The sequence below is a fragment of the Bos taurus genome, chromosome 14, assembly GCF_002263795.3.
Source record: "Bos taurus isolate L1 Dominette 01449 registration number 42190680 breed Hereford chromosome 14, ARS-UCD2.0, whole genome shotgun sequence".
NCBI lineage: Eukaryota > Metazoa > Chordata > Mammalia > Artiodactyla > Bovidae > Bos > Bos taurus.
In genome coordinates, this window is record NC_037341.1 from 34,915,676 (window position 1) to 34,942,534 (window position 26,859).

Below are 26,859 nucleotides of genomic sequence, written 5' to 3' on the forward strand. Positions count from 1 at the left end.
TTGCCTGGAAAATTTCAGCGGACAGAGGAGCCGGCAGGCTACAGTCCAGGGTATTGCAAAAGAGTTGGCACAACTTAGTGACTAAACAACAATAACATGTGGAGAAGAAGAAACTGTGTTCATTTCAGGCCTTTGAAGAGCTTCATGGAGGCTCCAGCAGGAGACAGAACTAGTTATTTGAGAGTTCCAATTCAAGATGGTAATGACAACAGCATCCAGAGACGACACAACTCTCATAATTAGGTATAGGAAGAATGGAAACCTTTCCACAATTTTTTTTTTTTAATATGGTGAAGGTAGAAGGCCATTTAGAAGGGGGATCTGAAGGCCCAACAGACAAGAGGAAAGAAAACACCTCTCAAGTTCCTTATTTATTCGGCAACAAAAACAACAGTGGGGAAAGGAAAAAATAACCATATAGCAATTGTTTATTTCTCAGGCTTTTATCAAGAGGACACACACTTTGCTTATTTCTTTTAAACTAGATGGTGGTGTGTAAAGGCTTATCTTTAAAAAGTAGATTATAATTACTACTTCAGATACAAATTATATGAAGAATATTAAATGCAGGGCCTATAAGCACCTTCTGGAAGGATTTAAAATGTCTGAGTTTCCAGAAAGAAAATCCCACAGAGTTTAAAATCCAATAAAATCTTAAACTGACTAAAGCATCATGAATTTTGAACAGCTCATAAAATCTCACTGATCTAGCTCAGTCAGATATCGATGTATCATCAGTGCATACGTGCTAAGTCACTTGAATCGTGTCCGACTCTTTGAGACCCTATGGACTGGTATCATGGGTATATGAATGAAAAGAAGGGACTCGGTTGCAAATGAAAAATTTCAAATTCAGAATGCAGTAACATTCTGTGTGTTTACCACCCATTTATACTTCAGGATTTCCATATCCATTGTCTCAGGTTATTTCCCACATCAGTATGTGAGATAATAATTATTATTATGGGCCACCTGTCGCTTTCTAAAAAGCAGAGATAATGGTGATTTCCTGGCCCAAGAACCCTGAGTTAGGGAGTGGCCATTAACTCCACTTTCAGGCCAGTGTTCACCATTCTACCACACCAAATCCATCCTTTACGTGCTCTGACTCAGTAATGCTGAAGTGAGTTATAATATTGTGAAAAGTGGTATTTTTATTTTAGTTTTTAGTACTGAAGTAGAGTTGACTTACCATGTTGTGTAAGTTTCTGATGTACAGCAAAGTGAGTCACTTATATGTATATTAATACATATTCTTATTCATATTTTTTCCATTATGTTATTGTAAGATATTAGTTTCCTGTGCTATCCAGTAGGTCCTTGTTTATCTGTTTTGTATATAGTAGCTTGTATCTGCTAATCACTTATATGCAGAATCTAAAATATGATACAAATGAACTTGCTTACAAAACAGAAACAGACTCACAGAGGTAAGAAAACAAAATGAGGGTTACCAAAAGGAAAAGGAATAAGGGGGGGGTTGAAAAGTGGTATTAATTTTTGGCTACACAAACATCACTGACACACAAAGCGAGAGACAAGGGCATCTGAGAAATTTTTCATAAATGAATCTGGAAACAAACGATCTCATTTCTAAAAGACTTCTTCATTATAACTCTTTTGAAGCTGGTAAATAATTTTAAAAGTAAATTATACAGTCACCCAAAAGATAGTGTATCAGAAAGACTGGCTTTCTTCTTGTCACCATGAGGGGTTCCTACAGGGAAAGGGTGGTGGTCTCGTCAACCGTAACAAACAAGAAACAGTTCTGCTAGGAGACCCTGTGTGGCCACCCGGTTCTATAGGTGCTAAGCAATTATAGTTTAAAACTAAACTGATCCTTCCAAATCTTTATTAATAAATCCTAAGTACTTTTCATAGTTAAGAACCCAGTCTATGTTGATTTATAACATGATTTAAAATGATAAATCAACATTTTGTGTGTGATTTAACCTAGAGAACACTGCGCAGCTATAACTTCAAAAAAGTTCCAAAAAAAAAAAGGTAACATATAGGTCAAAGGTCTACTTCACAGAGAACAAGGACTCGCATTAAAAACCAGAATCCCAGCCAACATAAGAATGCTGGAACCTGCAGGGGCCTGTCTGTACTTACCATGTTTTAGAGCATTTTCTAGCACTTACTCAGCAAGCAGGATGCTATTTGTCCCCCGTGTATTTTCACAAAAGTCCATTTGCTTTTCTTCCCTGGCCTCTTTGCCATGGGCTATGTCCATCATCAGGCGCGATCTATGTGGCAGAAGTCAGCGCAGCTCCCTGGGGAAAGGCCTCTGAAGGCCAGATGGGCTACTTTTTAAAACCAAAGTTTTCTTCTTTTCTTATAAGAAGGATTTTAAAGGACCAAGCCAAGGACTATTCTTTTATATCTCAGTAATAATTTTTCTACGTCAATGATAATTTTTAACTAATGTCATAAAGATGGCAAAGCCTTAATATTTACCTTTATTGATCTATTTCTCTCTATTTTAATAAAAACCAGTTCATACAGACAAGAATGTGGATACTGATAACTAATTACTGCTATTACTGACTTCAAAAGATTTCCCTACAATTTCCAACATTTGTCACTTGAAATAACATAAGATGCCAAAATACGTAAAACCAAATATTACTGCTAAAAAATCAACTTAAGCAAGAAAAAAAAAATCTGCAATGCAAAAATTTCCACAAACTCAAATATAAATGTGAGCAGACTGGCAAAGCAATTAAGAGAAATTGTGAACAATCAGGGCGAGCTGAAATGGCAATTCTCCAATTATAACTTTCTTCTGTCACTTTATGCCAGAAAGTGCAAACTTCAAATGCTTTATCAGAGCAGATTATTAAAAAGGTTTAGTAAATACTTCCTTAAAACTGTATATTTGCAAGCTAGGAAAAATATCATTTCTATAGGTAATGGAAAAACTTTAATAGTATGTTTTGCTAAGCCATTTTGAAGTTCTAAAAGCCTAATAAACTGAAAGACTTCAGCTATATATTTGAAAAACTACAGACAGGCAGACCAAAGAAAATCAGGGGGGTTGCCCTTATTAGATTATTATTGGATGGTTCCCACTTGATAACAAGCCCTAGAGCAAGTAAGCTTCAGAGAACTATGGAACTGTCACCCTTCCACGTCCCATTAACAAACCTCTGTCCTTATTTATGGCCCTTCCTCACTGGGTGGGCCTCCAATCTCTTTAACAGAACAAACAACATTATACACTGAATACAAAGAGGGAGTTAGAATTTGCCGTTATTTTCTCCTCTAAGAGAGAGCAATAAAGCCTAAAAGAAAATAAACAAAGTAGGGTTTCGTGCATGTACATCTGTGTAGTCCCTCTCATCTACCTAGGCAAATCCTGACACCTTCTTGCTACAGAATGACAGAATGTCCTCCACCTCATTGCTATTCTGGGGCAATAAAGCACTCAGAAAGGCGTTCTACACAACCACCGCAATTCTCCAACACCTCCATCCACTCCACCTACGACCGTGAACACAAGGCAGGATTGCTTTGAAGACACCACGATAATAAACTAATCAAGGATTTTACGATGGGTAAATTCCAAATTCATTTCCCCAAACGAACAGAATTAGAGTCGTTATGAATCTTAACTTCTAACTGCCATTGTGATAGAGGCCTTTCCATGCCCAGCAAAACATTCATGTATTTCAGACATCAGTTCAGTTCAGTTTAGTCGCTCAGTCATGTCTGACTCTTTGCGACCCCATGAATTGCAGCACACCAGGCCTCCCTGTCCATCACCAACTCCCGGAGTTTACTCAGACTCACGTCCATCAAGTCAGTGATGCCATCCAGCCATCTCATCCTCTGCCGTCCCCTTCTCCTCCTGCACCCAATCCCTCCCAGCATCAGAGTCTTTTCCAATGAGTCAACTCTTCGCATGAGGTGGCCAAAGTACTGGAGTTTCAGCTTCAGTATCATTCCCTCCAAACAAATCCCAGGGCTGATCTCCTTCAGAATGGACTGTTTGGATCTCCTTGCATTCCAAGAGACTCTCAAGAGTCTTATCCAACAACAGTTTCAGACATACTACCAGATAAAACAAAACCACAAGCTGGTCAACCTGCAAATGGCGATCAATAGAACTAAGTTATCATGGCAAGCTGGGTTTGCCTCAAAGCTGAAGCTTAACCAGTTAAGAGGCCAGACTTAGTTTGAATTGCTTTTAGTGTGAAAATTGTTTGCATTTTCCTTATTTCAAACAGATTTCTAAACAAAATGTCATTTTCTTCCTATGACTCAGCCTCAAAATTATTATTTTTGGCTGTGTCATGTGACATGTGGGATCTTAGATCCCTGACCAGGGATTGAACCCATGCCCCTTGCAGTGGAAGCACAGAATCAACCACTGGACCACCAGGGAAGTCCCTTGGCCTCAAAATTATGAACACTCTCTTGTCTTCGGTGGCTGATGGTACTCTTTAAGTCTATAGTGTATAGGATGTGGGGGAAAAATGAACAGGAATGACAGCAATAGGTCCAGAACTTGTGGTTTTTAAAATACTATAACTAAAAGATTGATTTCAAATCAGATGCCTCTTTTATACAAAAGGAGAATAAAGTTTGCTTTTGACAAACTGGGCAGATATTCTGTGAAACAGGTCGGTGAATCAAAGGCTAAAGTTGTTTCTCCTAAATGGTTTCTCTGCTCTTAGTACATGTGAGCATGTGTGCGTGTACACACCGCCCCCCAGACATAAACACAAACTTGCACCCTCTTCATTCTTGCTGTCAGTGTCCTCTGATTGGCAGCATTGAAAACACTGTGTACAGGATCTGCGCAGTTGACCCAGGGGTCTCCAGGCACCCTGTGTCAGTCTACACTCCCTCATTCAGTTCGCTCATTTGCATGTTTGTCAATGGCATGTGAAGAAAAATCTCATACCATCCAAATCTTCTCCCAGAAACAGAGACTGACCCTGGGGAGCAGGAAGATATCAAAAAGTAACAGTAAGGATTTCACCTCCTGGAGCTAACTCTGCAGTCCTTGATGAACAAAAACACTTTGTCCTTCTCTGTTAAACTGAAATTTCTAATCTTTAACTGGATGCGCAAAAGAGATCCAATGAAAGCAGAGATAGAATTTTCCAGAATCTTGCAGCAAAGGTAAAAGCAATCAGATTTTCCAGTCCCTGAGGTTTTACTCCATGGGCTTTTACTGTTAGTGCATATAAAGCAAAAATCCAAGCCATTTTGGCTTAAAACAGCATGTACTGGATTCATAAGAGCCTGCCACAGACAGAAGTGTTGAGTATTGGAGCTGGAAGGATTCAGAAAGTTTACCTGGACTAAATGAGGGCACCAAGGCTAGCCTAGTTCACAGGGCCAGGCAGTGCCAAAATGCCCACAAATTCCCAAATAAATCTTTTCCTTAAGTTCCATTTAAAAAAAAAACAGAGTGCTCAGAAATGAACTGTCTAAAAATTTTTTTTCTAGAGCTTCGTGAGCTGGTATTTTTGACTAATTACATACTGGGCTATGTGACGCAGTGTGTCTCAGCTATAAAAAGAGCAAATCTACTCTTCAGAAAATAAATACTACCAGCAACTACATTTCTTTTTCTTTTTTTGGTAGTTTTCTATCAGTGCCTCCCCTATAGGTGCTGTCATGCAATTGAATAGAAACATGGCAGGGTCTGACAATTCTAAGCCATTCTCCATTTTGATGTATTCATCAGCATTTTCAGGTTCTTATGCTTTACCACTGGAGAAGGGAATGGCAAACCACTTCAGTATTCTTGCCTTGAGAACCCCATGAACAGTATGAAAAGGCAAAATGATTGGATACTGAAAGAGGAACTCCCCAGGTCAGTAGGTGCCCAATATGCTACCGGAGATCAGTGGAGAAATAACTCCAGAAAGAATGAATGGATGGAGCCAAAGCAAAAAAAATACCCAGCTGTGGATGTGACTGGTGATAGAAGCAAGGTCTGATGCTTTAAAGAGCAATATTGCATACGAACCTGGAAATGTCAGGTCCATGAATCAAGGCAAACTGGAAGTGGTCAAACAAGAGATAGCAAGAGTGAATGTCGACATTCTAGGAATCAGTGAACTAAAATGGACTGGAATGGGTGAATTTAACTCAGATGACCATTATATCTACTATTGTGGGCAGGAATCCCTCAGAAGAAATGGAGTAGCCATCACGGTCAACAAAAGAGTTCAAAATGCAGTATTTGGATGCAATCTCGAAAACGACAGAATGATCTCTGTTCATTTCCAAGGCAAACCATTCACTATCAAATAATCTAAGTCTATGCCCCAACCAGTAACGCTGAAGAAGCTGACGTTGAACGGTTCTATGAAGACCTACAAGACCTTTTAGAACTAACACCCAAAAAAGATGTCCTTTTCATTATAAGGGACTGGAATGCAAAAGTAGGAAGTCAAGAAACACCTGGAGTAACAGGCCTTGGAATATGGAATGAAGCAGGGCAAAGGCTAATAGAGTTTTGCCAAGAAAATGCACTGGTCATAGCAAACACCCTCTTCCAACAACACAAGAGAAGACTCTACACATGGACATCACCAGATGGTCAACACTGAAATCAGACTGATTATATTCTTTACAGCCAAAGATGGAGAAGCTCTATACAACAAACAAAAATAAGACCAGGAGCTGACTGTGGCTCAGATCATGAACTCCTTATTACCAAATTCAGACTTAAATTGAAGAAAGTAGGGAAAACCACTAGACCATTCAGGTATGACCTAAATCAAATCCCTTATGATTATATAGTGGAAGTGAGAAACAGATTTAAGGGACTAGACCTGATAGATTGAGTGCCTGATGAACTATGGACTGAGGTTCGTGACATTGTATAGGAGACAGGGATCAAGACCATCCCCATGGAAAAGAAATGCAAAAAAGCAAAATGGCTGTCTGGGGAGGCCTTACAAATAGCTGTGAAAAGAAGAGAAATGAAAAGCAAAGAAGAAAAGGAAAGATATAAGCATCTGAATGCAGAGTTCCAAAGAATAGCAAGAAGAGATAAAAAGCCTTCTTAAGCAATCAATGCAAAGAAACAGAAGAAAACAACAGAATGGGAAAGAGTAGAGATCTCTTTAAGAAAATTAGAGATACCAAGGGAACATTTCATGCAAAGATGGGCTCGATAAAGGACAGAAATCGTATGGTCCTCACAGAATCAGAAGATATTAAGAAGAGGTGGCAAGAATACATAGAAGAACTGTACAAAAAAGATCTTCATGACCCAGATAATCACCATGGTGTGATCACTCATCTAGAGCCAGACATCCTGGAATGTGAAGTCAAGTGGGCCTTAGAAAGTATCACTACAAACAAAGCTAGTGGAGGTGATGGAATTCCCGTTGAGATATTTCAAATCCTGGAAGATGATGGTGTGAAAGTGCTACACTCAATATGCCAGCAAATTTGGAAAACTCAGCAGTGGCCACAGGCCTGGAAAAGGTCAGTTTTCATTCCAATTGCAAAGAAAGGCAATGCCAAAGAATGCTCAAACTACCGCACAATTGCACTCATCTCACACGCTAGTAAAGTAATGCTCAAAATTCTCCAAGCCAGGCTTCAGCAATATGTGAACCATGAAATTCCAGATGTTCACACTGGTTTTAGAAAAGGCAGAGGAACCAGAAATCAAATTGCCAACATCCGCTGATCATGGAAAAAGCAAGAGAGTTCCAGAAAAACATCTATTTCTGCTTTATTGACTAAGCCAAAGCCTTTGACTGTGTGGATCACAATAAGCTGTGGAAAATTCTGGAAGAGATGACAGTACCAGACCACCTGACCTGCCTCTTGAGAAACCTATATGCAGGTCAGGAAGCAACAGTTAGAACTGGACATGGAACAACACACTGGTTCCCAATAGGAAAAGGAGTACGTCAAGGCTGTATATTGTCACCCTGTTTATTTAACTTATATGCAGAGTACATCATGAGAAACGCTGGACTGGAAGAAACACAAGCTGGAATCAAGATTGCCGGGAGAAATATCAATAACCTCAGATATGCAGATGACACTACCCTTATGGCAGAAAGTGAAGAGGAACTAAAGAGCCTCTTGATGAAAGTTAAAGAGGAGAGTGAAAAAGTTGGCTTAAAGCTCAACATTTAGAAAACTAAGATCATGGCATCTGGTCCCATCACTTCATGGGAAATAGATGGGGAAACAGTGGAAACAGTGTCAGACTTTATTTTGGGGGGCTCCAAAATCACTGCAGATGGTGACTGCAGCCATGAAATTAAAAGACGCTTACTCCTTGGAAAGAAAGTTATGACCAACCTAGACAGCATATTGAAAAGCAGAGACATTACTTTGCCAACATAGGTCCGTCTAGTCAAGGCTATGGTTTTTCCTGTGGTCATGTATGGATGTGAGAGTTGGACTGTGAAGAAGGCTGAGCGCCGAAGAATTGATGCTTTTGAACTGTGGTGTTGGAGAACACTCTTGAGAGTCCCTTGGACTGCAAGGAGATCCAACCAGTCCATTCTGAAGGAGATCAGCCCTAGGATTTCTTTGGAGGGAATGATGCTGAAGCTGAAACTCCAGTACTTTGGCCACCTCATGCGAAGAGCTGACCATTGGAAAAGACTCTGATGCTGGGAGGGATTGGGGGCAGGAGGAGAAGGGGACGACAGAGGATGAGATGACTGGATGGCATCACTGACTCGATGGACGTGAGTCTGAGTGAACTCCGGGAGTCTGTGATGGACAGGGAGGCCTGGCGTGCTGCAGTTCATGGGGTCGCAAAGAGTCGGACACGACTAAGGGACTGAACTGAACTGAACTGTTGCTTTAAAGCCACTGTTCAAGGTTATTGTAAGGATTAAATGAGACAATATATGTAAAATAATTAGAAAAGTCTTGGGCCTATGATAGGTGCACAATCAATGGTATCTGTTATTTTGTGTTACGGACAAGAGTTTTCTACCTTGATAGAGCATAGCTTGTCACGTTCCCATTGTCCTCTCTAATTGTGGCTTCCGAACTAAATTTTGTGTTTAAAATGGCTTTCACCTCCATTTTCCCCATCAGATCCTCTCAAAGTTGCACTGTGACTGCAGGGATTTCTGGGGCATAAGGACTCAGTTTCTACTTCTTTCCTTCCCACCCCTGTGTGCTAAGTCACTCATCGTATCCGACTCTGCAATCCTATGGACTGTAGCCGTCCAGGCTCCTCTGTCATGGGATTTCCCAAGCAAAAACACTGGAGTGGGTTGTTATTTCTTTCTCCAGGGGATCCTCCCGACCCAGGGATCAAACCTGGGTCTCTTACATCCCCTGCATTGGCAGGCAAGTTCTTTACTACTGGCACCACCTAGGAAGCTCAGTTCATTTCTTTGTCCAGGACCCTTCTGTGTTACCCATGGCTCCTGCTTTCCAGCACCCACCACCACTGTGGCCAACAGAGCCTTTCCTCTCTTCTGATTTTCTTGATGTTCTTGGCTGCTTTCTCTTGTTTCTTCTACATTTTTGTATGATGTACACAAAGCCTGACCTTTGCTGGCAGTGATTTTCCTTCCTTGCCAGCATATTAGTTAGATCTGGCTCTTTTCTAGCCATGATTATTTGATTACTGGGTTCTTGGAACAATCTATGCTGGTTATATATATAATGTATATATCAAATTTTTATATTTATTTCATATATATATATATTTTTTTTTTTTCTTCCTCCTGGGAAATGCAAGAGAAGGAGAATTTGGCAGTGCTTCCTAATCTGGAACTATTACATGATGATGATGATAATGATAATAATAATAATCACCACCACCACATCACTATCAAAATGAACACAGTTAAATGAAACTAAGCATTTAAATGCTTACCAGTGCTAGATGTCGGTCAGAGTGATAAGTCATGTCTGACTCTCGCAATCCCATAGCCCATTAGGCTCCTCTGTCCTTGGTATTTCCCAGGCAAGAATACTGGAGTGGGTTGCCATTTCCTTCTTCAGGGAATCTCCCCAATCCAAGGATCAAACCAGCATCCCCTGGATTGCAGGTGGGTCCTTTACCACTGAGCCACCGTAGAAGCCCATACACAGATAATCTCAATGAATTCTAATCACACTACAGTGGGTATGTGTATGCACTCAGTTGCTCAGTCGTGTCCAACTCTGCAACCCTGCCAGGTTCCTCCATGGGATTCTCCAGGCAAGAATACTGCAGTGAGTTTCCATTTCCTCTTCCAGGGTATTTCCCTGACCCAAGGACTGAACCTGCATCTCCTGAATCGGCAGGCAGATTCTTTACTACTGAACCACCTGGGAAGCCCACTGCTGTGGGAACAGACAATATTCAAGACAAAGAAATGGAGTCATGAAGGTGAACCCATGCTGAAGTCCCACAATAGCAAGGGCAGGGTGTTCAACAGGCAGCTTGACTGCAGTACCTACAGTGTTTGCCAGAAAGCAAGATTATATCTTTAGTCCAACCTTCTAAATCTGACAAACCAAAGAGGTGATCATCATAAATTCTCCTGAAGTTAATCAGCACAACACCTAAAGCATATATGCCACCACTGAGTTAGTTCGAGTCATCCTGGTTACTAAAGTACTTCTTCTAATATTGTGAAATCCTAATGTGAAATCTTAGCAACTAAATCTCTGAATAACTCATCATATTTTATATTTTAAAGGTCAAAAGATCTTGGAGAAAAAGCTAAGTAAAATATCAATACTCCCAAATCACTAAAATATGTATACTGTCATCCAGGATTCTAAGAATTTTTAACAGCTATAAGAGTGATATGAACAAAAATCACTGTTATCCATTAAGGATAATAGAATTTGGAGAATTTTAAAAATAATTTTATACATTATAGAAAGTTTTATATTGAAAAACAGTATTGAACGACAAAGGTCAACAGATTCCCACAACTGGACATATAATATCATTTCATCCATTTCATTTTTTTAAATTTTATTTTATTTTATTGTTAAACTTTACATAATTGTATTAGTTTTGCCAATTTTTTTTTACAATGCACTTGATGTTTAAGAAATTCATATTAATCAGTTTAGTTATTTATCCATATGTGACTATAAGTAGTCTACAGAATATCATGTATCATTATCCATCATCATTTTGGCAAGTTTCAAGTTAACAGCATGGTATTCTCTGGCTTGATGTGTGAAAATCATATTTTCAGATTACTCTAAAAATGAGCAAAGTGCCATTATACAAACATTCATATGAAACAAAATTTTAGTGAAAATGGGTTCTAAAATCCCACTGGAAAGACCATTCAACCAGAGTATGCCTAAAAACACAAAAAGTTTTAATGCAATATCCCAGATGCAATGAAATCTATGACTAGAGAGCAATGCTACATTTAGTTCTACAAATGTCCTTATTTCTGCTTTAAAATGAAGACTCTTTTCCTCCTCCAAGTTAACTTTTTCTTCTTCATTTCCATTCTTCTTTATACTCTTAAGCTATACTTACATCTGATAGCTAGCTAGTTCTCTTAGGAATTTTCTGCCACATAAGCTTTTGATCTGAGAGGAAAGGAGGGAGGGGACATATATATATATATACACACATACCTATGGCTAATTCATGTTGATGTATGGCAGAAATCATCACAATATTGTAAAATAACTATCCTCTAATTTTAAAAGATCTTTAATTTCTTCAATATGGCCAGTTGATAATACAGTTATTAAAGTAAACTTGAATAAATGAAAAATTATGAACTGAATCTCCAATATTAGGACATATGCCAAAACTAGAAAGCAAAAGATTACAACTGCCTTAAAAAAGAACTCTCAAGTGCCGCCCTTCTTGAATTCCCCAAGATACAACCCTGTTTTTACTTCTAATCCTTCTCAGACTGACAACTTAGCAAAATATAATAGTTACATATGACTAAAAGAATGAGGTGAAAAAAGAAAAGACACAGAGTCCATGTCTGATTTCTTAATATTAGTGTTTCACTTCACCAACATAATAAGTTTACTATGACATACCATAAACATTTCTAAACACTTACTTGCAATTTCTATACTCAACACATTGTGGATGGTAGCCAAGGGGCTGGCTGCACGTGGGCTCAAGCCCAGGAATCACACATGTAGGTAATCCCTCTTCTCTGGAGGGCACTTCATCTATTTCATTTGGACTCTTAGGATCCACTTCTCCTTTAAGAGACCTGTATGCCCAGGGTAGAATGGAACCCACCACAGCACCCAACTTTTTCCCCTAACTTTCCCAAGACTCCGCAATTGCATAGTTCATTTATCTGTTTGTCTACTTTCTCTCTACTTCACACAAATGAACTTTACAGACTTTACTCACCTTATGAACCATTTCACTATTAAAGCCTAAGATGGTTCAATTCTTCAATGAAGTCTCATCACTTTCTGTTCTTTTTATCCCTTTACTCAACTGACATTTAGCATGTACATAACCATAGTTCTTTTCCCAAGGCAGCTTTCAAATTTTGGAATCGGGCACAAAAGTAATATCCTTCTAACAATAAACATCATCCATTGTAAGACAGTTTTAACTTTGTAGCCATCAAGTATTTCAAAACTTTATAATTCAGCCCTTTTTATACCAAAGGCAAAACAAATATGAAAGGATTAATGGATCTGGTCCCATAAAATTTTACCTTCCCCATGCAGGGAAAAAAGCTCTTTAAAATGATAAACTGAAAATGTATCTATAAAACATTATACATAATGTTTTATAGAAATCATTATAGAATATAGAAATTTATAATGTTTTATAGAAAACATTATAAAATATAAATATTTTATAGAAAAATATCTATAAAACATTACCAAAGTTTAAGAAGTGTAGTATAAGAAATAATAAGAAAAGATGAACATCACCATGTTAGAAAAGAAAAAATGGTTTATCAGCTCAATTTTCGAAAAATGCACATGAAAATAACAATAAAATCTCAGACCTTCCAAAATGACAAATTTTTAAAAGTTAAATATTTAATGTGTTCACTCTAATTCACAGCCCTTCTTTGTGTAAAAACATTACAAATCCTTAAATGAGTTTAAAACAGTTTACCTAGCCACACTTAAATTTACTCAAAGGGAATTATTAAGGATGCACATAAGACATTCGTAGAATTGCTCTAGATGTCTGAGAATGGATTAAATAAGATATATCTATGAAACCATGCAGCCGTTAAAATGATGCTACAGAATTTATTGATATGAAAAGATGTTTATATGTTACTAAAAATAGCAGGTTACTAAGTGTCTTCAAACAGATGAATGGATAAAGATGTGGTGTGTATGTACATGTACACACACACACACACACACAGTGGAATACTACTCAGCCATAAAAAACATTGAGATTTTGCCACTTGTAGCAACATGAATGGACTTGAGGGGCATTATGACAAGTGAAATAAGTCAGACAGAGGAGGACAAATACTGTACGATATCAATTATGTGCTAAGTCACCTCAATATCAATTGTATGTGGACTCTAATAAATACAACTAGTGAATATAACAAAAAAAAAACAGACTCACAGACATAGAGAACAAACTAGTTTTCTCCAGTGGGGAGAGGAAAGCGGGCCTACCCTATCTTGTCCGTTCCCCTTTTTCTCTCCCCACTGGTAACCACGAGTTTGTTCTCTTTATCTGTGACAGAGGAGCCTGGCAGGCTACAGTCCATAGGGTCACACAGAGTCAGACTCAACTGAAGCAACTTAGCGCACACACACGCACACGTATGTACACAGAGTACATGTACAACATGGGGAACACAGCCAGCATTTTGTAGCAACTATAAATGAAATATAACCTTTAAAAAGGTTAATCACTATGTTGCACACCTATAATGTATGTAATATTATATATCAACTACACTTCAATAAAGAAAAGCAAATAAAATTTTAAAACAGATATTTAATTCTACTATAGTGTGAATTATAGTAGAATTCGCTCAATCGCTCAGTCATGTCTGGCTCTTTGCAACCCCATGGACTGTAGCCCACTAGTCTCCTCTGTTCAAGGGACTTCCCAGGCAAGAATCCTGGAGTAAGTTGCTATTTTCTCCTCCAGGGAATCTTCCTGATCCAGGGATTGAACTCGTATCTCCAGCACTGGCAGACAGATTCTTCACCACTGTGCCACCTGGGAAGCAATTTGACTATAGTTTGGCACTATTGAAAGGATATGATTTATTGAACTAATTAGTAGTAAATATATATATGTATTAGAAGAATGTTTAAATTATGCCAAGAACAGATTTCAAGTACTTTACAGACACATTTGCATGACAATAATCTGCCAATTACAGTAATGCCTACTCTTGAAAGAGTTTGACAATACAAACTTTCAGCTGTCATCCTTATGATATGACATGTACTTAACATTATGTTTTGTCTACAGTTTCAAAATCAGAACCCAGGAATGGGTCCTTGGAAGCAATATCTTGAAGATGCATTGAGTGTCTGTCAATTTGATCTCCTGGTCTTTGACAGATTATTTAGCCAACACTTATCACGGTTCCATTTCCAGAAATGTGATAATGAAGAAAACACAGCCTCTTGAAAAAAGCTGAATGGCGACAAGTGTCAGTTTTTAGGACAGTCCACATTAGGATATTACATCGTTGACTCCTACTTTTTTCCGTTCCTTTTTTCACTGATAGAAGCAAAGGCAGAAAACTTCAACATCACAAAAAATTTTAGAGCTTTTTGAAAAAGAATGTTAGTGATCATCCTGTCTAAGCCCTGGATGTTAATAACAAATAAGGAAATTTAGGCTCGGTGAATAGGTGTGTAAAGAGCCCAATGAGAACCAGGCATCTTGCCTCCAAGCCCAGTCCACTTACCATCATCCACAACTTATACAGAATAGCAGGGTCCACTTTAGAATCTAATTATCCTGTAGGGTTAATGAAAGGAGCGATGTCAGTATGTATACAGACCTTGCATCTGGTAGCTGTACGGTGCCTGTCCAGGTTGAGGGGTCCCAAAGCTTGTGCCATAGCTGAGAAATCCTGTCTGCCCAGGTGACTGAGATTGTGACAATCCACCTTCAGTCTTGATGCCTGCCCACAATGCACCTAAATCAGTTAGTGATAGCTTATCTATCTGTTCATTTTCAACAGCTGGTGAGTATACAAAAACACCCCCACAGCTATCCAGTCACAAACTTTTCCCAGTATTATCTCAATAGCCAAGGCCAAACATGCTTAGAGTGAAATACCCTTAACTCTACCTTCAATTAAAAAAACAAAAAACAGGATTATGAAAGATTTGAATGCCTGTCTCCACTGTTCCTTTTTTTGTTTTCCTGAATTCTATTTTTTATAAAATTTAACTCCAGTGATTAGTTGTTACAAAATTTAGCTTCTGTAATTAATTGTGCTGTTTTACAAGAGTTTAAGATCACCTTTATAGTCCAGAAATAGTCATAATTAAAATGAACTATATTGTTCTAAACACTGTTACATTAATGTCAAAATCAAAATATTTTTTCCTAAAAAGTGATTAAAAGTCTCTAACCTCATAGCATTTAAAAAGTTTTTTCTTTACTCTTTCTACCACAATGCTGATTTTAGTACATAATTTATTTTGAGGTCAGAGGTCGCAATCCTGGACATAGAATTAAGTAACACCGGAGGAAATCTTTTCCCAGGTATCCACAAAGTAAACACAAGGAAGGCAGAATAGTAAAAAATTCAGTCCTACAGAACAGCATGAAGGAAACCAATGGTTCCCTTTTTGCCCCTTGTAGTTTCAAGTATGTATTCAAATATAATTTTTTAAGTGTAACCTAAAGTACACCTTTTTATGTATTTTTAAAAGTATGCTTTTTAAAAATCACATAATATAAAAATAAAGTATTTGTGCCCCCAAATACATCCCAAAGTACCAGGCTGACATCCTAATTTCAGGACTTGGGTTTGGCAGTATCGTTGCACAAGGCTCAGCCTTGGATCATAATTAAAGACAGTCATGAAAGTTAACAACTGTCTTTAATTCCCACAGAGGGAGGAGAGGAAAATGTCTGCCAAGGGAATTCACATTTCGGAATAATTTTACTTTGCACTTAAGATAAATAATATCTTTGGGATCTAGAATACACAGTAGTCTCACTGTTTATTTCCATTTTAGGGGAATTTCATCAGTAGAATGAATTTAGGTAACTTTCCTAAGGCAGTGGAAGAATCTGACTCTTGGCTGAGAGAGCTTACTCTAATTTCTGAAGTATCTCTAAACAACCTCATAATGGCCTTGCATCACAGTCTTAACACAACCTTGGCATTTAAAAAAATGTCACTTTCCCTGCAAAGGCAATCCCAAACCAATGAATAAGCCACACTTATAAATGGTCCCTGGAAAAACAGCTGCCCGATACAGGTGGTTTGATGGCTCCAGAAACTCACTGCCTTCTCATAGGGTCACAATAGGGATTTTCTCCTTCTCTCTCTCTCTCTGATGCTATACTGTTGTACATTCAGTCTTCACCTGTGCCAGCTCTGTTTTCAGCCTGGAGGCTCAGAATGGGAATCTTTGTGGTAAGAACAGGTAAAGAAAAGCAGGAAGAGGTAGAAAATGCCCATAGCGACACCCATCTCCATGGCTTCTAGCTAGGAGCTGGCAAACTCATCCCACTGGTTGACTCCATGCAGATCCAGTGAAGAACGGCATGACCCCTTCTTCCCCACGGACCCACTGCCCTTACTGGGAAAACATTTGCCTATCTTTTCTCACTGGGTCTAATTAAAAAGTCAGGGGACACATGTCCTCAGAGACAGTCAGAATTCTAAGACCATCAGAATCTTAACTATCAGTTTAGGGTTAAAACCCATAAATTTAAATTATGTGCTTTTCTTCCAGGAGCAAACAATGAAAAGAAAGCTGCCATATTTTTCCGTGCACTGGCCCAAGAAAAACAGAATGGCAGGCCAGAAGCTCTAGGGCATCTCCTTGCCTTCAAGGCACAAAAAGAGAAGAAGGAGGGTGGATCAGGAAAGTGCTCAGGACTGAGAATTATTTATTCCCAGATTTATAAGCACAGAAGGCTCTGGGATCAAGTCCTTCACACAAAGCCTTACTCTCACCACTTCCCCAATCCCCACCTACCATATGAAAATCCCCATTCTCACTTTACTAGTTGGGAGTATAACCTTAGAACGTCTGCTCATCTCACCCTACTGGACCAACTATTTCAAACAACAGAGACATCTGTTGATGGTTTAAAACTAGAGGAGTCCTTACCCAGAAATTGGCAAAGGGCCCAACCATGACTGAATGGGGAGGAGCAAAACAAAAAAACCAAGAGAGTTATGTGAGTAGCAGCCAAAGCAGTACCAGGAAAGGTACCTTCTCCTGGCAGCATTGATACATCTATAGTGCTTGAATATTGTTTGCCCTAGAATATACATTTATATTTCAAATCATCAGCTTGTAAATAAATTTTGAGAATATAAATTGGGGGATTGCCTTAATTGACACTACAGAATTTGAAGTCACACAATTCAAATCATGGAACCTTTTTCCTCTTTCAGCACAAGAACAGTTTAAAAGTAAATTACAGATAATTTGATCTGTATTTAACATCATTTTAAGAAACTCAGCAAAGTCATGGAAATGAAAGATAATTCTAGGAAGTCCATTTGATGCCTGTTTTTAAGTCTAGTTGAAAAACACTTCACTGGATCACATTCAGTTGTGATCTTTTTAAAATAAAACTATAAAAGCTGAAGTAATACATAATTTAGATTTTCATTTCTGTAAAATGTATATATGGGAAATTTGCCTGGGGTAAAGACAGGACAAAAAAAACAAAGATAATTTACCTTCTAACGATCAATGAAATACCTGAAGAAGAACATTATTTGTTTCAACATACTGAGAAGATTATGAAACAACAATAGCAGAAGGAAAATTAGAATATTGATCACAAAATAATCCACTAGTTTTTTCTTTCAGTCATTGCTTCCAAAATTTCATGTATTTTTTTTCTGGATCACCAGGTTTTATTTATTTTGTAATAAAATGCCAATAATTCATATTTTTATATTCCAACAAGTTGCAATTTGTTTAAGATTATAGCTACCATTCCATGGAAAAGAAGGTATTTTTGGAATCCTAAGATTTTTAAGAATTAAACTCTGAAGTTTGGCTGGCTTTATTTTTAATTTATAGGTATTGACCCTGTTAACAATTGAGTTAAATTACACCAAGATAAAAATAATCTCCAGGTGAGAGGGAACAAATAAGGATGTGAGCTTTCAATGTTTCCTGATTGGGCTCTTTCAAGTGCAGCCCAAGCCATGATATAGATCACTTTTCCTAGTGGTTGATAACACTGACATATGAAACGACTGCTCCCATCAAGTTTAGAGCCAGGGTTTGTTGAATGTGGCTTGTACTTCTCTAATCATAGCTCAGCACCTGATAAATAGGAAATGAATCTTCACCCCCAAAAGACTTCATTCACAGAAGTTTTATCAGAAATATGCACCAGAATACTTTGGATTCCCAAACCAAGTGTTCAAATGGCAAATTAAGAACTGAGATATAAATGGGGGAAAAAAACCAAAGAGCAAGAAAGCATATGAACCATGCTATCCATCTGCCACTTCTGACCTCAAGATAAGCAGCCACCCCTTCTTACAATGTTCATCAGAAACAATCATATTAAGAATTCAGACACAAAAGGTGACAGCCCTTTCTCAAGTGACCAAGAGCCCCATCTCTATATACCACTCCTGTGACACTTTCACACGCACAGGTGTGCCCACTCGGCAACACCACTGCTAAAGCAACCGGATTACTCACCATAGGAGGAGATTCCATAGGGCTGTCCCGGCTGTGGGTACGTGGCGTAGGCTGTAGCTTGTTGCATTCCTGTAGTAAACTGTGTTTGCCCATATGCAGCCATAGTTTGTGAGGAAGGGGTAGGAAGAATATGTGGGTATGGTCTGCTATTTGTCAGAAATGACAGAAAATAGAAAGCCCATGCATTAGATGGAAACATGCAAGGTAACTGATTAACAACCAAATCATAAATTCTAGTTAAAGATTGTTTCTTCATGTATAACCTTCAACTATCATAGACAAAGTGCTGAAATATTTCAGTGTCCCTCCTAGGTGATGCTCCAAATAAGTTTACATAAGTACACTTAAGTCTCTATGAAACACACTTTAGTTTAACTTAAGATGTAACATGTGGGCACCAGACCTGACTTGAAATAAGGTAAAAGACTACTCGGAAAAGTTATTTATTGATTAAGAGAAAATACATCTTACTTGGAAGGATAAATCTGTGGTGGGGAGAACTGATGAGTTGGTCTTGGGCTGAAGCTGCTGCTCCCAATGGCTGGAAAAGAAAAATAATGCACAATCATGAAAGAAAAACACAAAATATGTGTTTGATAACACTGATATAGTTTCAGCTCTGGGTAGACCACATGACATCATAGACCTTTCTGATCTGCAGAAATAGCAATTTCCTAAGTCAACATAATAGAAAGTTAGACTATACTAAGGAACCTACAGACACTGATTAAGTGATTCTGATTTGACATCAACTCTTAGAAAATACACTCACAATCTTCTTAAATACCAGTCAGTGATGACTTTTACAGTGGCAATACTTTAAGAGCACAGGGAGTCCTGGCTACTGTTTGGAACAATGCACTCAAAGGTGGGGGATGAACAGGGCTAGGCAGGACCGGAAAGTCCTCTGGTCTATTGTTTGGACTCAAGGGGAAACACACCCCTGAGACCATGATACCAAGAAACACAGTCTAGTCTCTCAAGGGAGTAGAAATAGGACAGATTCTCATTTTCCTGCACTGATTCAGCAATTTTTTAAAATAAAAATGTATTCCTATATGAAATTTCTCAAGTTGCAAACTCAGCCTGTTATTTTCTTGCTTGGAGGTGGATGTTCCTGTGCCTTTCAGAGATATGTGCTCCACTTCAGTGTCCAAGTCACAAAGTTGTGTTTTTGTTTTTAAAGAGTATTTAAGCATTCAAGCAGAATTTCATTTCTTTTTAATCACACAGATTTGACTCAGTAAGTCTCAGAAATGCACTAAACTCTCTTAGCAAATATTCTACACTCATTCTGAACTAAAGAAGCAAAAAGACATACTTTTTGCTAACACCTTAAAATGTTAATTCTTGGTTTCTATTTATGTACATAACTATCTACATGCATTTACCTATACACTCATTTACATACACACATTTACATATATGTACACATTTATATACGTATTGCCCCCTTTACCCTCAAATTCTTTCTGTTCTTTTCCTGGCTAAGGTGCATATATGCTTTGGGTACAATTATTATACGATGTAATATGTTTGTTTTCTTTTTCTACTAATAATCACTGCAGAGGCTCTTATTTATTATATTCTACATTAAGACTCTTTGTAAACTTTCACATACCCCAAGTTTTATATGTTTTCACAACATCACATCAATACAGTTATGTTTTTCAAAAATGTAATTTTCTAGCTTGTGTCCGGGAGAATAGTGGTAGATTTGCATTCGAATCTCAAAATCTATGAGTAATCCTTTCCTGGTAAAAGACTGGCCTAATCCAGAGACAAGAGAATAGCCGGAGGTCAGTCTTACTCTTCCGAGTTGCTAGATTTCAACCCTCTGGCTGTTGGCAAGAGACGGAGGCCATATGAACGAGAGAGGGCCGGCTAGCCCGGCTGGCGTCCCCTCCCTCGTCTCTTGGCACATGTTGGGTTACCACTCTGTTCCAGGCATTGAGCTCCATGCTGCAGACACAAACATGCAAAGACAAGTCCTGGGTGTCACACGTGGGGAGGCCAACACAAATAGCCGTGGGAGGACAAGTTAAATACTGCAGTTTATAGAAGGGAGAGGTTAGTGGAAGAACGCCTGGACCACAGGTGTTGCCACTGCCTGGGTCACCTGTGACTTCAGTCTTTCTACTCCCCTCTTCTAGGCCTGGAAAGAGACCAAGGGCAAAGGAGATTTACCCAGGGAGTTGCTGGAGGGGCAGTGTCTTCCCTGGATAATTAGATGGAAAGGGAGTTTTTAAAAAATGAAACCACAGCACAAGTATGTACTATAACACACAATGAACCCCAAAGCCATATGATGATAGAAGCCACAGAAATCCCTTTTATTCTTTTCAAGCTCTATCCCTGTATTTTTCAAATTGTGGGTCATGACCCATGAAAAGACCCATGAATTCAACTTAACAGGCTCTTAAATTCATCTTAATAGGCTCCACCCAGTAATTTTGTTTTTACATACAAATAGAATAATAGAAGCTATCAGCGTTATTATACAGGGTAAGGTAGGTTTGGAGAGGCTTTGATTTAGATTATATGCATCCTCTGTGTGTGTACAAATGAGGAGAGATTTAGGAGGCTATGGAGTGTGGTAACACAAGCACAGGTTCTGGAATCAGAATTTAATTTCAGCTCAGATTCAAGATCCAACTCTTCTGTGTGGTCTTAGTCAAGTTGTTTTTTCCCTCTAAGTCTCTACAGGACTTCACAGGTGACTCAGTGAAGGAATCAGTCTCCCAAAGCAGGAGACTTGGGTTCAATTCCTGGGTTGGGACGATCCCCTAGAGGAGGGCATGGCAACCCACTCCAGTATTCTTGCCTGGAGAATCCCATGCATGAGGAGCCTGGCAGGCCACAGTCCATGGGGTCGAGAAAGAGTCAGACACAACTTAGCAACTAAACAACAACAAAGCCTTGACATGTTCTCATGTAAAATGATGGCAATACTACCCACACCAATAGGCTGGCTATGAGGACTAAATGAAATAATGACAAAAAGTGAATAATACAAAGCTTGTGTAAGAAATGCTTACCATCTCAGATTCCTAAATTCCCACTCTCTTTGCCCTATATCTGCCCCTCCTTTTGTATTTTTAAGTCCACTCAAAGGACAGCATCACTATCTATAATATTCAGTAAAATGCTTAAAAATATGACTCTTTGTCCCCATTTTATATATGGGGCTAGAAATTAAATAACACATCCAAACAAATAAGAAGGTTGGTATTTGAACTCATATATGCCCATTCTTTCCACCCAAACATGCAATCTCCTCAACCCCTTCTTAGAAATCAGAAACCTCAGAATCATCCTCGCTCCCACCCCACATTATATAACTCTCAAGTCAACCACCCCAATCTAGAAGAGACTGCTGAGCTGTTCTGCATTCTCCATTCCTACCCTCCAGTCCTGGGGTGGGTTCTCAGTAATCCCCTGGCCTGGATCAATAGCCATTGAGCTGCACTCCCTGTATTCTACCCCCGCCCTTTGACTCTCACTACTGCCACCATACTGATCTTCCCTACATGGCAACTTCATGTCCATTCTCCAGCTTACAATGTCTCAACTCCACTTACATTATCCATAGAAAAGAAAAAAAAGATCCTTGGCGGAATGTATCAAGATACTGACGCATCCACCCACCCATAGGTTTAGGGTGACACAGCATCCCTGGACTTGAGAACTGCCCACGCATGCCGTGTATTTTCCCATCTGCCTCGGTTGTTCTTCATGTCAGACCCTAACTGCCTCTTCTTTCCTCTGCCTGTCAAACACTCACTCCTCCACTGGGACTAAAACATCATTTTCTCTTTAGGATAATGTCTTCCTCCCCTGTACTTTTTAGAATGTTGTCAACACTGGCAATGTGACCCTTACCACACTAACAAACACTGGCATGCTGGTTAGTGTATGTAATGTATAGGTGTTAGTTTCCTCTGCTAACCACGAGCTTCTAGGGTCCAGGACCTCCTATTCTCCTTTGTTTCCTGGCACCTGATAGGGCCCAGCACGTGGTAGTAGTAGTAGTAGGGGTGTGTGCAGCATGTGGTAATAGTGTGTGTGTGTGTGTCTGTGTGTGTATGTGTGTTAGTCGCTCAGTCGTTCAGACTCTTTGTGACCCCATGGGACTGTACCCCACCAGGCTCCTCTGTCCTGGTTTCTCCAGGCAAGATTACTGGAGTGGGTAACCATTCCCTTCTCCAGGAGTTCTTCCCAACCCAGGGATCAAACCTGGATCTATTGCATGCAGGTAGATTCTTTACCATCTGAGCCACCAGGGAAACCCTCAGCATGTGGTAAGTTATCAATAAACAATGTGTGTTTAATGAGACTGTGAAGTTTAGGTCAAAGGCAAAGTAGAATTTTTAAAGTCATAATGACATGAAAGTTGTTATTTTAAGTTATTTATAGACATAACATATAATATAAATGGGAATCAGTTTTTCTTATTAAATAGATGCAAATAAGAACCTATAATGCTGCCCAAGTGTCCTGCTATTTCTCTGTGTACACTTAAAACTATTGACCATGTAATGCCATATAAACAGCCACATCCTTGGGGCTTTCTCATTCAAACCCCTATGATCTCTATGTAGCCTAAGGTCAAGAATCTTCTGCCTTCTACCTACAGTACTTTTTCTTTTAGTTGCCTAAAACACTTTTAACTTTTTTAAAAATAATAGTCAAAGAATTCAGGTTAATTGCAATTTCATGAGACCAGAATAGCCTAAGGCAAAAAGAATGCTCCCAGGCCATTTATCAAGATAAGTAAAATGGCCCTCACTCCATAGGTAAACTCCACAGGATGCAGGCCAGAGCCCTGGGACAGAGGGACAATGGCTCCTTCTGTGTTTTAGCACACTAGTTTCCTATCACTTCACACTTTCTCCTACCTCTCATGTGTAAATTAAAGAAGCTCTCCAAATACTACTGCAGGAAGGGAGAGGAGAAAGACCTGAGGCAAGCAAAATCCACAAACTGGAGAATCCTTTGACAAGGTTGATAGAAATCTCAAAATTAGCAAGTCCTCAGTTCACCTCCCCTGGGCTCCCTCTGGTTCATTCAAAATCATTCAGCTGGACAATCAGCTCAAAAGCCTAAAAGCAAGTTCTGATTCTCCTCTTTCCCTCATATCCTTTTATCTTAAGTCCAGCCAGCTCTCCCTCCCAAATATAAGCTAAAAGTGACAACTTATTTTCTCTCATCTGCCACTCTATTCTAATCACCAATCTTGGCTGTGACCAGCAGAGAGGACAGCCAGGAACCTCCCCTTCCTTCATTTTCCCTCCACTCCTCTCCCCTAATAGGACCATGGCACAATATATTCTGCCTTGGTGACTCCTCCAGGAGGCGTGTGAGCTAACATGGTCTTCCAACATCATCTCCTGAACTAGGAAACACCAGTCTCTCTGTTTCTCCTTACCTTCTCCTCACTCTTCTTCTAAAGAGAATGTTCTATATGACACACAGTGACCTCTTAAAAACATTAATTAGCTCATCATGTCACAACCCCACTTGCCCTCAACTCCAAGCCCTGTTATCCTCCTATTTCACTTTGATTAACTCAAACTTATTCCCTCACTTCCCTAAGAGCTCTGCTCTGACACCCTCTCCTCAGAGGAAGCCTCCCTCTAGAAGAGACCCCTACGTCCACTCTTCACTATAGACTTTGATCTGCTTTTGTTTTCTTCAGAGTACTTTTTGCTGCCTATTTATTTACGCTGCTACTTATCTACTGATCATCTTTCTCTCCCACAAGAATGAAAGCTCCATGAAAACAGAGACCAGCTTGCTTTTTCACCACTATGTTGGCCCACAGCCTAGCACACTGCCTGGCACATAGTAGGTGCTCAATACATAATTGTTGAATGAATGAATCAAATCCCCAAAGGTAGACCTTTCTGTGAACAATTACAAAGAAATCATACTTTGTCACACAAGATGTGTTTTCTCCTCCAGAAATTTCCAATTTTCAAATACGTCAGACATCAACTTTATATGATCAATATCAACTGGCATGATAAAAACAAATGAATAACAAATTTGGGCTTTGTGGAAGTGGAAGCAGCAGCAGGTAAAGATATTTTGCAATCCCTTCAAGCACATTATTTTCAACCGCAATTGTTCTCAACATTTAAATCATTAAAGTATTGCTTTTCATTGGTCATTTTCATGACTATATTTTAAAAACTTAATAAACATTTAAATCATCGAAGTATTGCTTTTCATTGGTTATTCTCATCACTGTATTTTAAAAACATAATAAACAACCTTGCATTTTTCAATTCAGCCACACGCATTGGAAAATCAACCTCTCTCCTCTCAGTCTCCCCACACCAGGATACCTGGCGATTTCCCTGGAAAAGAATGACCCTCGCTGCCTCCTTAGAGATTTAAGATGCTAGAGCTCACTGAAGGACACAGGTGGAAATAGCTATTACCAATGTCAGGGTGACTCTATTTCTTCATTATTTTTGACATCCATTTCCTTAGGATACCCTGAATATTTGAGAAGTGAATTTTTAAGCTATCCTGGAGAAGGAAGGAGGCACAGTGACCACAGAGATAAAGACCATCTTGGAGTTAATGCCTGGAGATTCCTTTCTCCAGCCTCCTCTTCCCTTAGAAACCCTAAGTCCTATTAATAGTTACTCTAGCATGCCATGGTTTTTGCATGTTTACTCATGAAAGAGAGGGAGGGAGTAGGGGAAGGATAGGAGGAGGAGGAAGAGGAAGAGAGAAGGGAAGAGAAAAACTAAAAGACAATAGAAAATGAAGGTCCATCCCCATGTTGTTCTGTATCTGCTATGCTTTGACCCAATTCCCCAGCTCACGTGATCCTTTCCTCTGTGTCCAACAATCAATCTATGGCAAACAAGATCCTCCATAGCTTCAGTCTCTTCACCAATCTCTCCACCTTCCACTAAGCCCACCTTCAAGGCTCTAACTTTTTTTGCATATCTTTTCCCAGTAGAGAAAAAATACCTTTTTTGCATATCCTTCTCCCAGATTCCAGAATCATAAAGACCTGAAAATAATCCTCCTTGTTTCTCGCAAACCACTGTTTTTCTGCCGTCCCAGGCAATCCTCCCTTCTCTGAAGTTCATGACAACTCTTTAACACTTCCATGAATGACCCATCACCTAAGAACTGCCTCAAGTTGATCAAAAACTAGCATTTGACTGCATCCTGACATATCCCAACATTATCTTGGGTCATGCATCCAGTGCTTTCTCATTCAGTCTTGGCCTCAACTCTGGTCAACCATCAGGCTCAAGACCACATCATGGACTTCCTTCTCCATTCCAGTCTTAAACCACACCAGCACCAACTGATTCGTTTGTTTATTTACAAACATGTACTGACCACTGCCCATGGACTCCAATCCATGATGGCCACTGGGACGGTAAGTGTGAACAAGACAAAAGAATCTCTACTCTCACAGGGCCATGGTTTAGTGGAGGAAGTGAAGTGAGTGAGAGTTGATCAGTTATGTCCAACTCTTTGTGACCCCATGGGCTGTATAATTCATGGAATTCTCCAGCCCAGAACACTGGAGTGGGTAGCCATTCCCTTCTCCAGGGGATCTTCCCAACCAACCCAGGGACTGAACCCAGCTCTCCCACATTGCAGGCAGCTTCTTTGCCATCTGAGCCACCAGGGAAGCCTGGTGGAGGAAAGATAATGCAAAATAATTTTTAAAGGGCTGATAAAGGCTGAGGAAGGGAAGTACAAAGAACCAACTCCAGAAGCATGAGGTGGGGACCTGAGTTTTGAGATTAAAGAAGAAACATCCTCTTTTCACAGAATTTTCATTCCTTATTCCCATCTTATCTGTTCTCCAAGCCATCAAGAGAGGCAGGACCCCTGACATGTTATATTCTCTCAATTTATTATCCCCTTCCTTCACTCTTTTCTACCTATTCTAGGTAGGCAAACAGTTATTTGAAACTAGTCTTTCACTGATGCCCTCAGTTCTCTTCTCATATTGAGTCACTTCAGAAAAAAAAGTAGAAGCCATCATTCATTCATGTATTCAAAATTTATCTAGTAATATCTGAGTGC

At 39.2% G+C, this 26,859-nt stretch overlaps 1 protein-coding gene across 10 annotated transcripts in view; it reads right to left on the reverse strand.

Moving 5' to 3' along the window:
• Window positions 1–26,859, reverse strand: part of EYA1 (EYA transcriptional coactivator and phosphatase 1) — a 373,498-nt gene that overhangs the window by 129,424 nt on the left and 217,215 nt on the right. For 6 of the 10 annotated variants that reach the window (XM_025001847.2, XM_025001846.2, XM_059874442.1 and 3 more), the window contains 3 exons: window positions 19,261–19,330; window positions 18,790–18,935; window positions 14,925–15,062 (listed from right to left, as the gene is read on the reverse strand). In XM_025001847.2, the coding sequence (XP_024857615.1) occupies window positions 14,925–15,062; window positions 18,790–18,935; window positions 19,261–19,330 (354 nt within the window). The remainder of the gene's footprint in view (window positions 1–14,924; window positions 15,063–18,789; window positions 18,936–19,260; window positions 19,331–26,859) is intronic. The other 4 variants (XM_025001849.2, XM_025001848.2, XM_025001851.2 and 1 more) reach the window with 3 other exon arrangements.